The sequence below is a fragment of the Dendrobates tinctorius genome, unplaced genomic scaffold, assembly GCF_039654945.1.
Source record: "Dendrobates tinctorius isolate UK_male_01 unplaced genomic scaffold, ASM3965494v1 ptg000157l, whole genome shotgun sequence".
Taxonomy (NCBI): Eukaryota; Metazoa; Chordata; class Amphibia; order Anura; family Dendrobatidae; genus Dendrobates; species Dendrobates tinctorius.
The window spans coordinates 13,742,028-13,763,419 of NW_027361824.1; the positions used below are offsets into that span (position 1 = coordinate 13,742,028).

A 21,392-nucleotide genomic window follows, 5' to 3' on the forward strand; every position below is an offset into this window, starting at 1 on the left:
TACTCATTCTCCATTCGTCTGATCTCCTCATTCACCGCTTCCTCCCCCGAGGCCTCAGTGACATGGGCCATCGCCTCAGAGAATGGGGCAGCCATTACCCCAGTTTCCCGAGGCTCCTCCTGCCCCCTGCCCTCCTGACGCCTTGCCTGCCTTCGCTGTTAAGAGGGGCCCCTAGCCCTGCCATTCCTCATCGGCCCCTCAGCTCCTCCCCCGCTGCAACCTCCATCCTCTGCAGAGGTTGCACCGCCAAGAACTTCCTCACGGCTCCCCTCCGCCCAGCCATGGCATTAGAGAAGGAACGAGGGCAGCGGCTGAATGGGTGACCTAGATCACCACACAGGTGACATTGAATGACACCACAAGATGCGGCGAGGTGACCCACCTCGCCACACAAGGCACATTTCTGCACCTTGCAGCCCGCGCTGAAGTGGTGAGGATCACCGCACCTGTGGCAGACCTTCGGCTGCCCCTGGTAGAAGACCAGAATCCGATCCCTTCCTAGGAAAGCCGAGGAAGGGATGTGGGTGACAGTGCCCCCTGAACGTTTCAACTTTACCATGAAGGTCCAGCCTCCTGACCAGATGCCAAAATCGTCCCGGTTCTTCTTAGGGACCTCCACAACCTCGCCGTACCGGCTCAACCAGGTCATTATGTCGATGCCAGAAAGAGACTCATTACATGTTAAAACGGTCACTTTCTTCGGCCCACTTTGGCGACAAATTGCCTCCACGGCAAACCCTCGCCAGCCGGGCTCCTCTTTTACCAGCTCATAATTCGACTAAAAGAGCTCCAAGCCCTCCGGCCGAACAAAGCTGATATCAAAGGTGGAGGTCCCAAAAAGATGAATCAGAGCAAAGATGTCAATAGCCCTGAAGTCCATCTTCATGAGGAGCTTCACCACATTTGTCCTGGATGGACATGCCTCATCGCCCCTCCAGCGAAGACAAACTACATTTCTCCTGGAGACCCCCTGCCCGGCTGTCAAGAGGGACCACACGGTCTCCCCTCCCTTTATCTCTTGGAAGGCAGCTAGACTAAACTTATCTAGCCAGTAGGACAACTCCACCTCTCTTCCCTCTACATTGATCATCCGCTCCCCTTTTTTGAGGGCCTCCAGGAAACGGCGGCGAAAGGCATCATTCCCTGGGTCTGGAGATGAGGAAGACCCCCGCAGAATCCCACCTGCAGCAGCTGCATAACTAATGGCGCCTGCAGGTGAGGGGGGGAGATGGACCAGCCCCTAAATTCCCTGAACTCTGAACCTCACAGTCAACCATCTCCACATCACTGACCTCAGCCTCACCATTTTCACTAGCAGAATTCACACCAACCATACCTCCAGCAGAAACCGCCCCTCCAACACCTGACCCTTCACCTTTGTCACAGACACTATTCACACCACTTCCATTCTTATTTACATTTCTATTTGTGTTTTTTACATTGCTTTCTGCTGGGGGGGTTGCTATTTGCAGTGCAGCTGCCCCTTTAAGAGCAATACTGCAGGGTTTAATTACCACACCCTGCTTTTCAGCAGAGCATGTGCTGGCGGCTGCAGACTGTTGCTCCAGCCTCTCCTGCAGAACATCTCCACACTCCTGTGTGCACTTCACCACCGGGTCCCCCGCAGATACAGGTGACACACATGCAGAGGACCCCAGAGGTGCGACCCTCTTCGGCGAGGATGCAGTCCGGGCCGGTGTTGCCGCAGCCATTACAGCTGCACCCGAGATGATAACCGGTGCCGGGGTCCCTGACTTTGACCCAGCATTGGATCTGCATATGCCGCCGATGATGCGGCTCCGGCTGACAGCACACCACCAACACTGCGGGCAGCGGCGACCCACAGCGTCAGCGGGTGCAGCAGGCGCCAGGCCGTCCCCCGTTTTCACCGAGGATCTGGCCTGGACACCTCCACAGGTGATACTTCTGTCCGCTACAGTGCCACACGCCAGACCATGCACACTGTCCGGCTCTGCAGCCGCATGCCCACTCTCGCCCCCTTTGCTACTACTGCCAGCAGAGACGGCGACCTGCGCCACGTGACTTGTACTCTCCCCGTTCCCTCGCACCGGACCCACTGCAGGTCCCGGGCCGGAGTGGGTAGCGGGCTCCACACAGCGGGACCGGTGTGGTCCCAGGAAGGGGGACAAACACCAACCTCTCCTCCGATGTTTTCTTCCTTTTTTTTCTGTTTCTTTTTCCCCCTTCTGGTTGCCTCGTCCCCGCAGTCCTCATCTCCAAATTTCAGGTGGGCGTAATTTACTGGGGACTCTAGCTGACGGATCTACTGCAAGACGAGGCAACCCCCACTACTGCTGCTATCATCTGCATCACCCCCATCATCCTCTGAAATACTATTATCTGATGGGAGTGGGACCTGCACTGGATCTATCCCGCTGTGTGTGGCCTGGAGATCACTTACTGTAATGTATAATAATTAGATCTGTCTCTTTAAGCAAGCCAGACTTATGGGACTTGGGGGGTGGAGACAAGAGGGATGAGAAAGGAAGTTTCAGGTTCACTTCTGGGAGCATGGGAATGCAACTGTTATGCTGTGTGCTGGAGGACGAAGAATAAAACATATCTAAAGTTTAATACCTTGAATTCTTCATAACGTGTGGATATTACAACTGGCGACGAGGATGGGATATAATCACCTACTGCTGTGAGTACGGACTCTATTTTACCGCTTCACACGCCAGCACCACTGAGAGACTCTATCATGGCTGACTACTTGCACACATTCCCACAATTTGATATGACTGATGTCATTAATCTCTCCCATAACTGGAGAAAATGGCCAAACAGATTTGAGAATTTCCTAGAAGCCATGGACATAAAGGAGGAGAAAAGAAAGAGAGCTTTGCTCCTGCATTGTGCAGGCACAGGAGTCTATGACATATACAGTACGTTACCTGCAGCAGAAACAGACACATACAGCAACTGCACTAAAGCTCTCACTGGCTACTTCAACCCCAAACAGAACATCAGATATGAAAGATATAAATTCAGGATTGCCAAGCAGCTTCCAGAAGAGTCCATAGACACTTCTGTCACACGACTGAAAGAGTTAGCACATGGATGTGCCTTTACAGATGTAGATGATGAAATCCTAACTCAAATAATTGTCACCTGCTCGTCTAATAACCTAAGGCGTAAGGCTCTGCAGCAGGATATCTCTCTACATGATTTGCTCAAAATGGCCCGTGCTATAGAAATAGCAGATCATCAGGCTACCGTAATGGAGAATGGGGATAAATTACATGTGCATAATCTCAAACAGAAAAATTTACCAGACAAACAAGCCCAGAAACAGAAGAAATGTTATAGATGTGGACAGGATTTCCCTCACCACCAGAACAAATGTCCAGCTATGGGACAGACCTGCAGTAAATGTGGAAAAGGGAATCATTTTGCAGCTGTTTGCAAATCAGCGCACTACAAGCCTCCGCTGCCTATGACAAAATCTGCAGATGTAAAAGTGATAAATCAGGACATAGAAGAAATGTCTGCGACTGAGAACTATGTGTTCACTACCTCTGTCACTGGTTCAGTACAGTCTCCCTGTGTTATACTCTCAATCTGCAACACTGACATTACCTTTACAATAGATACAGGAGCTTCAGTGGATATCATAGATGGCACTACATATGAACAATTGAAAACAAGGCCAGTCTTACAACAAGTGCAGACTAAAATCTTTCCTTATGGATCTAAAACACCTCTAGCTATAATGGGACAATTTGATGCTGAAATTAGATATAAAGAAAACAGGCAGAAAACCACTTTCCACACATTACAAGGATCGGGAGGCTGTCTTCTCAGCTATCACACTGCCTTGGAGCTAGGGCTCATCCAGGTTATTCATACCATAACTGACCCTGCGGATATGGATGTACAAACTATGGTGAACAGCTTTCCCTCCCTATTTAGTGGTTTGGGAAAACTAAAGGACTCTCAAGTACACCTTCATGTGGATGACAATGTTCGTCCAGTAGCCCAGCCTCACAGGCGTATTCCATTTCACCTGAGACAGAAGGTAGAAAAGGAACTCCAATTGCTCATGGATGAGGACGTTATTGAAACTGTTACTGGTCCCACTCCGTGGGTCTCTCCACTTGTGGTAGTTCCAAAACCAAAGACTCCTGATCAAGTGAGACTGTGTGTTGACATGCGCCTGCCCAACACCGCTATCCAGAGGGAAAGACATATCTCACCTACGATTGATGACATTATTCATTTATTAAATGGAGCCACCGTCTTCTCAAAGCTCGACCTCAATAAGGGATATCATCAATTAGAACTGAGTCCAGAGTCCCGATACTTGACCACATTTTCCACCCATGTGGGCCTCAGAAGATACAAAAGATTGACTTTTGGAGTCTGCTCAGCAGCAGAAATTTTTCAGGATGCAATAAGGAGTGTCATTCAACACATCCCAAATGCCTTTAATTACAGTGATGACATATTGTTTTTTGGTAAAACTCAAGCTGAGCATAATCGTGCTCTATATGCTATCTTCGAATGTCTGCTTTCTGCTGGACTCACTTTAAACAAAGAGAAGTGCGAGTTTGACAAGGGTTCATTAGAATTCTATGGTCACATCTTCTCGGCAAAAGGAGTACAACCAGACCCCAAGAAAGTGGAAGCTATCAGAACAGCCTCAATTCCACAGGATGCCAGTGAAGTGCGTTCTTTCCTTGGAATGGCAAGTTACTGTGCTAGATATATTCCGAATTTTTCAACAATCAGCAATCCACTACGGGAACTTACAAAACAAAGTTGTATTTTTCAATGGTCTCAAGACGGTCAGGCCTCTTTTGAAACAATTAAAAATGAACTCTGCTCGACGACCACTATGGCTTATTTTGATCCAGCCCTTCGAACTGAACGGATTGTGGACGCCAGTCCCGTGGGACTGGGTGCTATTCTAGCGCAGTACAAGGATAACAATCAAAATCCTCACATCATTTCTTATGCAAGTAAGAGCTTAACAAACACTGAAAGAAAATATTCTCAACCTGAAAAAGAAAGCTTGGCAGTTGTCTGGGGATGTGAACACTTTCACTTATTTCTCTATGGAGCTCCCTTCACCATTGTCACAGATCATCAAGCACTTCTTACAATTTTTGGAAATCCCAGAGCTAAAATGCCTGCACGAATTGAACGATGGGGCCAACGTCTACAGGACTACAACTATAAAATTGTTCACAAACCTGGAAAATACAGCAATCCGGCTGATTATCTTTCAAGACATCCTACTAATGATGATATACCTGTGCATTCCTCCATTGAAGAATACCTACGTTTTGTTACAGATCATGCCGTGCCAAAAGCACTTTCTCTTGATCAATTTATAAATGAAACAACAAAAGACAAGACACTCTGTGCCCTAATACAAATCATCCAAAATCGAAGGTGGCATGAAATTCAAAAGGAAAAATTTCCTGATCCTGAGATTGATCTGAAAGAGTTAAAACTATTCTCAAACGTACGTGAGGAATTATCAGTCACTGAAGAACACCTCATTCTTCGAGGTACCAAACTAGTTGTACCTAAGACTTTGCGTAACTTAGTCATACAGATAGCACATGAAGGTCATTTAGGAATTGTTGGCACAAAGAAGTTACTCAGAGAAAAAGTGTGGTTCCCAAATATGGATCACTTGGTGGAAGAAAAGATTAGACGCTGTTCTACTTGTCAATTAGTCACTCCATCATCAAACTTAGAGTCATTACAAATGTCTCCGTTACCCACTGCTGTCTGGGAGGAAGTGGCAGTCGATATATATGGACCATTGCCAAATGGCCAATACATTCTCGTAACAATTGATGAATATTCTCGATACCCTGTCATTTCATTTATCTCTTCAACATCTGCTAATAATGTCATACCAGAGCTAGACGACATTTTCTCGGCATATGGTATTCCAAGAGTGGTCAAAACAGACAATGGACCTCCATTCAATGGACATGTGTTTACACAAGTTTCTGAATACTTGGGATTCAATCACAGGAAAATCACACCTTGCTGGCCGCAAGCCAATGGAATTGTGGAACGTTTTATGCGCACTCTGGGGAAACGTATCAAGGCAGCGAGTCTGGAGCACATCCCACTGAAACAGTCATTATACAAATTCATGCGTAATTACCGCAATACGCCACACTCCACTACTAATGCTGCTCCAGCTCATTTAATGTTCAGCAGAACCCTGCGTATATGTCTCCCTGATGTGACCAGCCATCCCCGACCGAGTGACTCCTCAGTGAGATCCACAGATTTCTCCAACAAACAAGCCATGAAACGTTATGCAGACAGAAGGCGAAGGACACAGTCAAGTGCCATCGAAAGAGGGGATGTCGTGGTGGTACGTCAAAGACCAACCAACAAGACCTCACCTGTATATGGTCCTGCAAAATATTATGTTACCAAAAGGAAAGGCAGCATGATCACAGCTGAACGAGATGGACACTCCATAACGCGAAATTCTTCATATTTTAAAGTCATACCGCAGAATGATGACAATGAACTCTCTTTGGTGGAAGATTTGGTATCCGATGGTGGAGAGGACCAACAAGAGGTAGCTGGTCCATCAACAATGAACCCTCTCAATGAGCCCAGACGTTATCCTACACGAGAGAGAAGAGCTCCATCGAGGCTTATTGAAGAAGTGTAACTATAGTTGTGTTTGTTTTGGTTTTTTTTGTTTGTTTCTCTGGTTTTGGAATTGAACAAATAAGACTAAACGGACACCTGATTTCTTTGGACGTTTTCATGTTGTTGCATTTATCAGTAATATGGGTTATTTATAGTAAAAAAAAAAAAAAAAAAAAAAAGGAGATGATGTAATGTATAATAATTAGATCTGTCTCTTTAAGCAAGCCAGACTTATGGGACTTGGGGGGTGGAGACAAGAGGGATGAGAAGGGAAGTTTCAGTTTCACTTCTGTGTAGCATGGGAATGCAACTGTTATGCTGTGTGCTGGAGGACGAAGAATAAAACATATCTAAAGTTTAATACCTTGAATTCTTCATAACGTGTGGATATTACACTTACCAAGCCCCCAGGTGAGTACGGTGCCTCCTCCATCTCCACATGGTCCACCTCCTCCACCTGGGACGGACGCCGAGACCCCTCTGGCTCCTTTGCCGCAGCCATATTGTGGAATCGGTCCTCATTCGCCAATTTTTCCCGGAAAGGCCCACTGTTAATAATAATAATAATCTTTATTTATATAGCGCCAACATATTCCGCAGCGCTTTACAGTTTAACAGTTTCAAAACACAAGTCATAAGTAACAACGCTAACAATACAATAATTAAAGCAAAATAAGACGAAATAAGACGACCCTGCTCGTGAGAGCTTACAATCTACAATGAGGTGAGGGAGATACAGAGTACAGGTGTGTATTTACAATGGTGTATTTACAATGAAGGTCCAGCCATCTTGCGGGAGTGAAGGATGGATGGAGATAGTGAATGGGCTACACACGCACACTTACACAGAGAATGACTTTGATTAGTGAACGTGATAGGCCGCTCTGAACAGGTGTGTTTTGAGGGAGCGCCTAAAACTATGCAAATTGTGGATAGTCCTGATTTCTTGGGGTAGAGCATTCCAGAGGATAGGAGCAGCACGGGAGAAGTCTTGGAGTCGGGAGTGGGAGGTACGGATTAGTGCAGAGGTTAGTCGAAAGTCGTTTGCAGAGCGCAGCGATCGGCTAGGCCGATAGACAGAAATGAGAGAAGAGATGTAAGGGGGTGCCGCACTGTGGAGAGCTTTGTGGGTGAGAACAAGTACTTTGAATTGGATCCTATACTGAATGGGCAGCCGAGTACCGATTACCCAGATGGACGAACCTGGCCGCTGCATTAAGTATGGACTGGAGAGGGGATAGTCGAGTGACGGGGAGGCCAATTAATAGAGCGTTGCAGTAATCCAGGCGGGAGTGGATCAATGCAACAGTGAGGGTTTTTGTTGTTTCCATAGTGAGAAAAGGGCAGATTCTAGAGATGTTCTTTAGGTGTAAGCGGCAAGAGCGGGCAAGAGATTGTATATGGGATGTGAAGGAGAGATTGGTGTCAAACATAACACCCAGACAGCGCGCCTGCTGCCGGGGTGTTATTGTGGTGCCACCCACGGAGAGGGAAATGTCAGATTTAGTGAGGTTAGTAGACGGTGGGAGCAGAAGAAGTTCAGTTTTGGAGAGGTTGAGTTTCAGATAGAGAGCGGACATGATGTTGGAGACTGCGGACAGACAGTCACTGGCGTTCTGTAGTACAGCGGGGGTAAGGTCGGGGGAAGACATGTAGAGTTGTGTGTCATCAGCATAAAGATGGTACTGAAAGCCAAATCTGCTGATGGTCTGTCCAATTGGGGCTGTGTAGAGAGAGAAGAGAAGGGGGCCAAGGACTGAGCCCTGAGGTACCCCGACAGTGAGAGGAAGAGGAGATGACGTGGAGCCAGAGAACAAAACACTGAAGGAGCGGTCAGAGAGATAGGAAGAGAACCAGGAGAGAGCAGTGTCCTTAATGCCTAGTGACTGGAGCCTAGACAGTAGGAGATGGTGGTTGTCCAATATAGCTCCTCTCCGGGCTTCAATGCAGATCCCCAGGCTGGATATCCTGGCTGTTAGGGCAGACTTTGTGCGGGAGGCTCTTTCTGCAGCCTGCCTCACCTCCTTCATCTCCTCCTGGAGCCTCCTCAGGGTCTTCCCAGCCTCCTCATACTCGCAGAGGTACACATGGATGCGGAGCCATAGCTGGTAACCGGCTCCCGTGCGGCCCTAGTGCCCTAATCCTTCTGCACCACCGCTGCTGCACCTCTGCGAGTACTCCGCTCACCTCCGGGAGGAGACACCGCAGCGGCCCTCGCCTTAGCCTCAGCCTTAGGGGCTTTGCAGCCCTTCTGGGTCCTCCTGGGCTCCTCCATATTTCGGGCCTTGCCGGATCTGGTGACCCTCTTTGCCGGTAGCAATGAGCTCCCACCCCTCGCCGGCTTAGACCGAGGGGTGGGAGACGGGGACTCAGCCCCACAGTTCATCCACTACACCCCTCTCTTTCCTGGGTCATAGAGGGGGGGATTCCTGGGTGTAAAAAATAAACTGGTGACTCTCCTGGAGCAAACACACCAGCACACCTTCCTCCACAGACTACAGGCTCCTAGTGGTGGCTGTAGAAATTTGTATGTAGTGAGCTCCCCCTAGTGGTGACCGTATAAATCTGTATGTAGTGAACTCTTTTATTATAAAAATACAAAACTTACAATCAATAAATAGCAAAAATCAAAACCCCAGCAAAAGCAACAGTCCGAGTCCAGCATAACTGCCCCCAGTCAAAGCAACCCCCCAATAAACAAACAAACATCAGTACGTAGTGAGCTCCTCTTAGTGGTGGCTATATAAATCGGTATGCAGTGTGCTCCCTCTAGTGGTGACTGGAGGCAGTTAGAACTTTGTCATTAACCGTGAGACGTAGCAAATTTGGAGATCACTAGAGCAGATTTCTCAGTTTCTTTATACCATTCTTACAGCAGTTGGACATAACACCAGATTTATGAGCCCTTGTGTAAGTATTTCTTTATTAAAAGGGTTGTTTGGGCTAAAATTAAAAAAAAATTTGCAATCATCTTTGTGACTTCAGAGTCATGACAGTGTGCCATGTGCATGTGTTTAAGGTTCCCTGTACACCCCGTGAAACTACAGTCACATGACCACATTTGTGTGATTTGCGGTCACGTGCAGACTAGTCTCATCCAGCTTCTCTCAAGAGGAGAGAATTGAGGGCAGCACAGGAGTCTAGTCTGCACGTGACCGCAAGTTCGCATTGTAACAAACCCAGCAGCCCTGCGAGTAGAGTTAGATCAGGATGAGATTTCACCCTTTGCAGATGAATTGACAGACTGCACATAAGTGGTCAGACTATTATACTGCACAATTATAAGCTGCTGTGACGTTATATAATAATGAGATGATACATAACGCAGATAAGACTACAGTCCCTATAGCAGATCAGCACTGATGCGTGACTTCGGCTCTTCCTCCTGCAGCGCAGACCTGCATCATCCTGTTCTTCGTTCTTCTCTTCACCCGGTTCTGGATAATCAGTGTCCTATATGCAGTGTGGTGGTTCTTAGACTGGGACACCCCATACGTGGGGGGCAGGAGGGGCCGCTGGCTGCAGAAGAGCGTGGTATGGAAATACCTCAGAGACTATTTCCCTATAAAGGTAAGTGATCTGAAATTATTCTGCAGATAAATAGTACATGTATGTTATCCAGCATGCCCTCTAGTGGTGTGATTCATTATATGCAGCATGCCCTCTAGTGGTGTGATTCATTATATGCAGCATGCCCTCTAGTGGTGTGATTCATTATATGCAGCATGCCCTCTAGTGGTGTGATTCATTATATGCAGCATGCACTCTAGTGGTGTGATTCATTATATGCAGCATGCCCTCTAGTGGTGTTATTCATTATATGCAGCATGCCCTCTAGTGGTGTGATTCATTATATGCAGCATGCCCTCTAGTGGTCTGATTCATTTTATGCAGCATGCCCTCTAGTGGTGTGATATGCCGCATGCCCTCTAGTGGTGTGATTCATTATATGCAGCATGCCCTCTAGTGGTGCGATTCATTATATGCAGCATGCCCTCTAGTGGTGTGATTCATTATATGCAGCATGCCCTCTAGTGGTCTGATTCATTATATGCAGCATGCCCTCTAGTGGTGTGATTCATTATATGCAGCATGCCCTCTAGTGGTGTGATTCATTATATGCAGCATGCCCTCTAGTGGTCTGATTCATTATATGCAGCATGCCCTCTAGTGGTGTGATTCATTATATGCAGCATGCCCTCAAGTGGTGTGATTCATTATATGCAGCATGCCCTTTAGTGGTCTGATTCATTATATGCAGCATGCCCTCTAGTGGTGTGATTCATTATATGCAGCATGCCCTCTAGTGGTCTGATTCATTATATGCAGCATGCCCTCTAGTGGTGTGATTCATTATATGCAGCATGCCCTCTAGTGGTGTGATTCATTATATGCAGCATGCCCTCTAGTCGTGTGATTCATTATATGCAGCATGCCCTCTAGTGGTGTGATTCATTATATGCAGCATGCCCTTTAGTGGTCTGATTCATTATATGCAGCATGCCCTCTAGTGGTGTGATTCATTATATGCAGCATGCCCTCTAGTGGTCTGATTCATTATATGCAGCATGCCCTCTAGTGGTGTGATTCATTATATGCAGCATGCCCTTTAGTGGTCTGATTCATTATATGCAGCATGCCCTCTAGTGGTGTGATTCATTATATGCAGCATGCCCTCTAGTGGTCTGATTCATTAGATGCAGCATGCTCCTCTCCGTACACCTCGTACACACGCGGCTCCGCTCCGTACACCTCGCACACACGTGGCTCTGCTCCGTACACCTCGTACACACGCGGCTCCTCTCCGTACACCTCGTACACACGCGGCTCCGCTCCGTACACCTCGTACACACACGGCTCCTCTCCGTACACCTCGTACACACACGGCTCCTCTCCGTACACCTCGTACACACGCGGCTCCTCTCCGTACACCTCGTACACACGCGGCTCCTCTCCGTACACCTCGTACACACACACGGCTCCGCTCCGTACACCTCGTACACACGGCTCCGCTCCGTACACCTCATACACACGGCTCCGCTCCGTACACCTCGTACACACGCGGCTCCGCTCCGTACACCTCGTACACACGCGGCTCCGCTCAGTACACCTCGTACACACGCGGCTCCGCTCAGTACACCTCGTACACACACGGCTCCGCTCAGTACACCTCGTACACACGGCTCCGCTCCGTACACCTCATACACACGGCTCCGCTCCGTACACCTCGTACACACGCGGCTCCGCTCAGTACACCTCGTACACACACGGCTCCGCTCAGTACACCTCGTACACACGGCTCCGCTCCGTACACCTCATACACACGGCTCCGCTCCGTACACCTCGTACACACACGGCTCCGCTCAGTACACCTCGTACACACACGGCTCTGCTCCGTACACCTCGTACACACGCGGCTCCTCTCCGTACACCTCGTACACACACGGCTCTGCTCCGTACACCTCGTACACACGCGGCTCCTCTCCGTACACCTCGTACACACGCGGCTCCTCTCCGTACACCTCGTACACACGCGGCTCCGCTCAGTACACCTCGTACACACGCGGCTCCTCTCCGTACACCTCGTACACACACGGCTCTGCTCCGTACACCTCGTACACACGCGGCTCCTCTCCGTACACCTCGTACACACACGGCTCCGCTCAGTACACCTCGTACACACACGGCTCTGCTCCGTACACCTCGTACACACACGGCTCCTCTCCGTACACCTCGTACACACACGGCTCTGCTCCGTACACCTCGTACACACGCGGCTCCTCTCCGTACACCTCGTACACACGCGGCTCCTCTCCGTACACCTCGTACGCACGCGGCTCCGCTCAGTACACCTCGTACGCACGCGGCTGCAGCATGCCCTCTAGTGGTCTGATTCATTAGATGCAGCATGCCCTCTAGTGCTGTGATTCATTATATGCAGCATGCCCTCTAGTGGTGTGATTCATTATTTGCAGCATGCCCTCTAGTGGTGTGATTCATTATATGCAGCATGCCCTCTAGTGGTCTGATTCATTAGATGCAGCATGCCCTCTAGTGGTGTGATTCATTATATGCAGCATGCCCTCTACTGGTCTGATTCATTGGATGCAGCATGCCCTCTAGTGGTCTGATTCATTATATGCAGCATGCCCTCTAGTGGTGTGATTCATTATATGCAGCATGCCCTCTAGTGGTGTGATTCATTATTTGCAGCATGCCCTCTAGTGGTCTGATTCATTATATGCAGCATGCCCTCTAGTGGTGTGATTCATTATATGCCGCATGCCCTCTAGTGGTCTGATTCATTATATGCCGCATGCCCTCTAGTGGTCTGATTCATTATATGCCGCATGCCCTCTAGTGGTCTGATTCATTATATGCCGCATGCCCTCTAGTGGTCTGATTCATTATATGCAGCATGCCCTCTAGTGGTGTGATTCATTATATGCAGCATGCCCTCTAGTGGTGTGATTCATTATTTGCAGCATGCCCTCTAGTGGTCTGATTCATTATATGCAGCATGCCCTCTAGTGGTGTGATTCATTATATGCAGCATGCCCTCTAGTGGTGTGATTCATTATTTGCAGCATGCCCTCTATTAGCCTGATTCATTATATGCAGCATGCCCTCTAGTGGTGTTATTCATTATATGCAGCATGCCCTCTAGTGGTGTGATTCATTATATGCAGCATGCCCTCTAGTGGTGTGATTCATTATATGCAGCATGCCCTCTAGTGGTGTGATTCATTATATGCAGCATGCTCCTCTCTGTACACCTCGTACACACGCGGCTCCTCTCCGTACACCTCGTACACACGCGGCTCCGCTCCGTACAGCTCGTACACGCGGCTCCGCTCAGTACACCTCGCACACACGCGGCTCCGCTCCGTACACCTCGTACACACGCGGCTCTGCTCCGTACACCTCGTACACACACGGCTCTGCTCCGTACACCTCGTACACACACGGCTCTGCTCCGTACACCTCGTACACACACGGCTCCTCTCCGTACACCTCGTACACACGTGGCTCCGCTCCGTACACCTCGTACACACGCGGCTCCGCTCCGTACACCTCGTACACACGTGGCTCCGCTCTGTACACCTCGTACACACGTGGCTCCGCTCAGTACACCTCGTACACACGTGGCTCCGCTCCGTACACCTCGTACACACGTGGCTACGCTCTGTACACCTCGTACACACACGGCTCTGCTCTGTACACCTCGTACACACACGGCTCTGCTCCGTACACCTCGTACACACACGGCTCCTCTCCGTACACCTCGTACACACGGCTCCGCGCTCAGTACACCTCGTACACACACGCGGCTCCGCTCTGTACACCTCGTACACACACGTCTCCGCTCCGTACACCTCGTACACACACGCGGCTCCGCTCCGTACACCTCGTACACACGCGGCTCCGCTCCGTACACCTCGTACACACACGCGGCTCTGCTCCGTACACCTCGTACACACACGGCTCCTCTCCGTACACCTCGTACACACGCGGCTCCGCTCAGTACACCTCGTACACACGCGGCTCCGCTCCGTACACCTCGTACACACACGGCTCTGCTCCGTTCACCTCGTACACACACGGCTCCGCTCAGTACACCTCGTACACACGCGGCTCCGCTCCGTACACCTCGTACACACACGGCTCTGCTCTGTACACCTCGTACACACGCGGCTCCGCTCAGTACACCTCATACACACGCAGCTGCAGCATGCCCTCTAGTAGTCTGATTCATTAGATGCAGCATGCCCTCTAGTGGTGTGATTCATTATATGCAGCATGCCCTCTAGTGGTGTGATTCATTATATGCAGCATGCCCTCTAGTGGTCTGATTCATTAGATGCAGCATGCCCTCTAGTGGTGTGATTCATTATATGCAGCATGCCCTATACTGGTCTGATTCATTGGATGCAGCATGCCCTCTAGTGGTCTGATTCATTATATGCAGCATGCCCTCTAGTGGTGTGATTCATTATATGCAGCATGCCCTCTAGTGGTGTGATTCATTATTTGCAGCATGCCCTCTATTAGCCTGATTCATTATATGCAGCATGCCCTCTAGTGGTCTGATTCATTATATGCAGCATGCCCTCTAGTGGTGTGATTCATTATATGCAGCATGCCCTCTACTGGTCTGATTCATTGGATGCAGCATGCCCTCTAGTGGTCTGATTCATTATATGCAGCATGCCCTCTAGTGGTGTGATTCTTTATATGCAGCATGCCCTCTAGTGGTGTGATTCATTATTTGCAGCATGCCCTCTATTAGCCTGATTCATTATATGCCGCATGCCCTCTAGTGGTCTGATTCATTATATGCAGCATGCCCTCTAGTGGTGTGATTCATTATATGCAGCATGCCCTCTAGTGGTCTGATTCATTATATGCCGCATGCCCTCTAGTGGTCTGATTCATTATATGCAGCATGCCCTCTAGTGGTGTGATTCATTATATACAGCATGCCCTCTAGTGGTGTGATTCATTATATGCAGCATGCCCTCTAGTGGTGTGATTCATTATTTGCAGCATGCCCTCTATTAGCCTGATTCATTATATGCAGCATGCCCTCTAGTGGTGTTATTCATTATATGCAGCATGCCCTCTAGTGGCGTTATTGATTATATGCAGCATGCCCTCTAGTGGTGTGATTCATTATATGCAGCATGTCCTCTAGTGGTCTGATTCATTATATGCAGCATGTCCTCTAGTGGTCTGATTCATTATATGCAGCATGCCCTCTAGTGGTGTGATTCATTATATGCAGCATGCCCTCTTGTGGTCTGATTCATTATATGCAGCATGCCCTCTAGTGGTGTGATTCATTATATGCAGCATGCCCTCTAGTGGTGTGATTCATTATATGCAGCATGCCCTCTAGTGGTGTGATTCATTATATGCAGCAAGCCCTCTAGTGGTGTGATTCATTATATGCAGCAAGCCCTCTAGTGGTGTGATTCATTATATGCAGCATGCCCTCTAGTGGTCTGATTCATTATATGCAGCATGCCCTCTAGTGGTGTGATTCATTATATGCAGCATGCCCTCTAGTGGTCTGATTCATTATATGCAGCATGCCCTCTAGTGGTGTGATTCATTATATGCAGCATGCCCTCTAGTGGTGTGATTCATTATATGCAGCATGCCCTCTAATGGTGTGATTCATTATATGCAGCATGCCCTCTAGTGGTGTGATTCATTATATGCAGCAAGCCCTCTAGTGGTGTGATTCATTATATGCAGCATGCCCTCTAGTGGTCTGATTCATTATATGCAGCATGCCACCTAATGGCCTGATTCCTACAAGCAGTTTGCCCTCTATTGGTCTCATTCATCATATGCAGTGTGCCCTCTAGTGGTCTGATTCATTATATGCAGTGTGCCCTCTAGTGGTCTGATCCTGCAGTTATGAGCTGCTCTCTCCATCTACCTCCTCTTCTGTCTGAAGGTTATAAAGGAGAGGATAACTAACAGGCGACTGCAGATTACAATGGACATAGTCATAGTCTAATTGTAGGCACACATGGCTCTTCATGGGAGCTGTGTGCACAAAACGGATGGAGATTTTTAATCACGACTATCAGCAAAATTTGGGCTGCAAAAGGGTCTCTGTGCACTTTTAACAATATTGTCTTGACAAAGGCATCTTAATTAACCTGAAAGGTGTCATCACAGCTTCTTAAATATGTAAACTATTAAAAAAAACAAGCAACTTTTTATAATTCCTCTCCGTTCTCCAATAATGAGGGATTTCTAATTGTATAGCTTACAGATCACTGTCTAGGTTTTTGGCCACTTCTGCAGTCTATCAGAGGTGGCTAGTCTGCTAAGCAAAAAGGATGTGTTTGCAGCAAGTTTGCTATAGAGCTTGTAAGTGCTGCTCTGTAGCTGGCTGGATCCAGTGCTCCTCTGATGCTGCAGCTCGAGCCAGAGGCTCAGCCGTGCTGCCTGCCAAACTGTCAATCTTCAGGCGAGCACCGACCCCAAGGATGCAGGAAGCAGGGAGGCTGAGGAGAGGTCTGAAGAAAAAAGAGCTGACAAGCCCCTGGAAGGCCATGTCCCAAACAGAGTGTAATATCACCTATGGCCACTAGATGTCTCCTGTCTGTATTTCCTGCAGGTAGAGGTCAATTAATGTAATTACTGCTATAAATGGCTGAAAATTAATCCGCTCTTTGTGTTTGACGTTATCCCCATTTCCAAGATCTCTACTTGCTGTCGTTGAATTAAAAAATCCTTGTTTACATTCATAGCCTGAAGCTAGTCTGGCTAGAGGAGCCATTGGGACCTGGCTGTCCGCTGTGTACCAGCTAGAACTCTGCCACTGTCTCATGGTGACATAATATGAGGGGTTTTTTTGGATTTTCGCAGTCCCTTGTTCTTCCATCAGGGGTACTGTAGATAAACCTAAAGGTTACATAGAATTTCACAGGAAAGTGTTAATCCCGATTGTCAGTGGCGTAACTACAAAGTTATGGGCCCCGGTGCAAACTTTCAAATGGGGCCCCCCATGCCAAAATACACGCACATCTCCGCTCCATACACCTCGTACACAGGTGGCTCCGCTCCGTACACCTCGTACACACACGTCTCCGCTCAGTACACCTCGTACACACGCGGCTCCGCTCACCTCGTACACGCACGGCTCCGCTCACCTCGTACACGCACGGCTCCGCTCCGTACACCTCGTACACACTCGGCTCCGCTCCGTACACACACGGCTCCGCTCCGTACACATCGTACACACACGGCTCCGCTCCGTACACCTTGTACACACACTGCTCAGCTCACCTCATACACACGCGGCTCTGCTCCGTACACCTCGTACACACAGCTCCGCTCCGTACACCTTGTACACACACAGCTCAGCTCACCTCATACACACGCGGCTCTGCTTCGTACACACACAGCTCCGCTCCGCACACCATGTACACACGTCGCTCCGCTCTGCACACCTCATACACACAGCTCCGCTCCGCACACCTCGTACACACACGGCTCCACTCCGTACACCTCGTACACACACAGTTCGGCTTCGTACACACACAGCTCCGCTCCGCACACCTCGTACACACAGCTCCGCTCAGTACACCTCGTACACAGGCGGCTCCGCTCCGTACACACACGTCTCCGCTCCGTACACCTCGTACACACACGTCTCCGCTCCGTACACCTCGTACACACGCGGCTCCGCTCACCTCGTACACGCACGGCTCCGCTCACCTCGTACACGCACGGCTCCGCACCGTACACCTCGTACACACGCGGCTCCGCTCCGTACACACACGGCTCCGCTCCGTACACATCGTACACACATGGCTCCGCTCCGTACACCTTGTACACACACGGCTCAGCTCACCTCATACACACGCGGCTCTGCTCCGTACACCTCGAACACACAGCTCCGCTCCGTACACCTTGTACACACACGGCTCAGCTCACCTCATAAACATGCGGCTCTGCTCCGTACACACACAGCTCCGCTCCGCACACCATGTACACACGTCGCTCCGCTCCGCACACCTCATACACACAGCTCCGCTCCGTACACCTCATACACACACAGTTCGGCTTCGTACACACATGGCTCCGCTTCGTACACCTCGTACACACAGCTCCGCTCAGTACACCTCGTACACACAGCTCCGCTCTGTACACCTCGTACACACGCGGCTCTGCTCCGTACACACACACGGCTCTGCTTCGTACACCTCGTACACACAGTTCCGCTCCGCACACCTCGTACACACACAGCTCCGCTCCGTACACCTCGTACACACACAACTCCGCTCCGCACACCTCATACACACACAACTCCGCTCTGCACACCTCATACACACACAGCTCCGCTCCGTACACCTCGTACACACGCCGCTCTGCTCCGTACACCTCATACACACACAGCTCCGCTCCGTACACCTCATACACACGCCGCTCTGCTCCGTACACCTCGTACACACAGCTCCGCTCCGTACACCTCGTACACACGGCTCCACTCCGTACACACACACGGCTCTGCTTCGTACACCTCGTACACACAGTTCCGCTCCGTACACCTCGTACACACACGGCTCCGCTCCGCACACCTCATACACACGCCGCTCTGCTCCATACACCTCATACACACGCCGCTCTGCTCCGTACACCTCGTACACACAGTTCCGCTCCGTACACCTCGTACACAAACGGCTCCGCTCCGCACATCTCATACACACGCCGCTCTGCTCTGTACACCTCGTACACACGCCGCTCTGCTCCGTACACCTCGTACACACAGCTCCGCTCCGTACACCTCGTACACACGGCTCCGCTCCGTACACATCGTACACACGGCTCCGCTCCGTACACACAGCTCCGCTCCGCACACCTCATACACACGCCGCTCTGCTCTGTACACCTCGTACACACGCCGCTCTGCTCCGTACACCTCGTACACACAGCTCCGCTCCGTACACCTCGTACACACGGCTCCGCTCCGTACACATCGTACACACGGCTCCGCTCCGTACACATCGTACACACGGCTCCGCTCCGTACACATTGTACACACGGCTCCGCTCCGTACACACGGCTCCGCTCCGTACACCTCGTACACACAGCTCCGCTCCGTACACCTCGTACACACGGCTCCGCTCCGTACACCTCGTACACACGGCTCCGCTCCGTACACACAGCTCCGCTCCGCACACCTCATACACACGCCGCTCTGCTCTGTACACCTCGTACACACGCCGCTCTGCTCCGTACACCTCGTACACACAGCTCCGCTCCGTACACCTCGTACACACAGCTCGGCTCCGTACACCTCGTACACACGGCTCCGCTCCGTACACCTCGTACACACGGCTCCGCTCCGTACACATTGTACACACAGCTCCGCTCCGTACACACGGCTCCGCTCCGTACACCTCGTACACACGGCTCCGCTCCGTACACCTCGTACACACGGCTCCGCTCCGTACACCTCGTACACACGGCTCCGCTCCGTACACATCGTACACACGGCTCCGCTCCGTACACATCGTACACACGGCTCCGCTCCGTACACATCGTACACACGGCTCCGCTCCGTACACATCGTACACACGGCTCCGCTCCGTACACATCGTACACACGGCTCCGCTCCGTACACATCGTACACACGGCTCCGCTCCGTACACCTCGTACACACGGCTCCGCTCCGTACACCTCGTACACACAGCTCCGCTCCGTACACCTCGTACACACGGCTCCGCTCCGTACACCTCGTACACACGGCTCCGCTCCGTACACCTTGTACACACACGGCTCCGCTCCGTACACCTCGGTACAGATACTTGTATCCGCTGTCAGTCTGGTCACAAGGACGGGACCTGAATGAATGAGTAAGAGATGCTGCTTCCATGTGAAGGATGCACTCAGTCTCCAGTGTAGCATGTGCTGCAGCATTTGGAAAAAGTTAGTAATCAGGGCGAATTGGGAGGCGATGATTGCCCCTGGTGAACGGCTGATCAAGGGGACGGGGTGCACACATCATAGGGCTCCTAAGGAAAGCAATACCTGGGATGATACATTTCCTAACATACCTTTATAGAAGTAAAAAAAGGAAAGTACAGAGCTTAGTGCTGTTAAAGGGAACCTGTCACCCCCCCCCCAGGCATTTTTAAGTAAAAGAGCCACCTTGTGCAGCACTAATGCTGCATCCTGTCACGGCGGCTCTGTTACTTAGCGTCCCTTCCACCGCAGAAATAATCGTTTTCAAAATTGTTCAAAAATACCTGAATTTTCACAGGGGGGCAGGTCTTTCCCCCTCGGACAGACGCCTCGCATCCACCAGTCAGAAATGCTGGCGCAGTGGGCATGCGCAGTAGTTCTCTGCAGCTCTCATGCCCGAGATTCCCAGCCCCACAGTGTGAATAAATCATAAGCGACTGCCGGGCGGGATCTGTGGCCGCGCGATATGAAGGCCGGGATGTGATCTGAGGGCACGGGAACATCGGGCAGCGCTAACTGCGCATGCCCACGAAACTATAGTACAGCGCAGGCGCCAGCATTTCAAAAGTACACTGAGGAGGCGGCGCCAAATACGAAATGACTGATAGATGCGAGGCGTCTGTCCGAGGGGGGAAGACCTGCCCCCCTGTCAAAATTCAGATATTTTTGAACAATTGAAAACGATTATTTCTGCAGTGGAAGGGACGCTAAGTAACAGAGCCACCGTGACAGAATGCAGCATCAGTGCTGCACAAGGTCGCTCTTTTACTTAAAAACGCCTGGGGGGGTGACAGGCTCCCTTTAAATCTGTATGTAGTGAGCTCCCCCTAGTGGTGGCTGTATACATTTGTATGTAGTGAACTCTTTTATTCTAAAAATACAAAACTTACAATCAATAAATAGCAAAAATCAAAACCCCAGCAAAAGCAACCGTCCGAGTCCAACATTACCCCCCCAGTCCAAAGCAAAGTCCGAGCCCAGCACATAACTGCCCCCAGTCAAAGCAACCCCCCCCAAAACAAACAAAAATCAAACTTTGTCTTCTTTCTCAGAGAAGCTTCCTCCATCATCTTTCTCTCTTATGCTGTTTTGTGTCCTTTTCTCATCTTCACTTTTCACTTTTTGATTCCTCCAGATCTCCTCCTCCCCAGGTTACCTCACCCAAGGAGAGAAGAAACATTCTGTTAACACACGCGCACATACACACTTCACACCAAACCTGACAAAGAAAACTCTGGTCCATC

The 21,392-nt window shown here is 50.1% G+C and overlaps 1 protein-coding gene across 1 annotated transcript in view; it reads left to right on the plus strand.

Annotated features, from left to right (window-relative positions):
• MOGAT2 (monoacylglycerol O-acyltransferase 2) overlaps positions 1-21,392 on the plus strand; it is a 78,770-nt gene that overhangs the window by 10,770 nt on the left and 46,608 nt on the right. Inside the window, exon 2 of the mRNA XM_073548604.1 lies at positions 10,049-10,227. Coding sequence (XP_073404705.1) covers positions 10,049-10,227 — 179 coding nt within the window. The remainder of the gene's footprint in view (positions 1-10,048; positions 10,228-21,392) is intronic.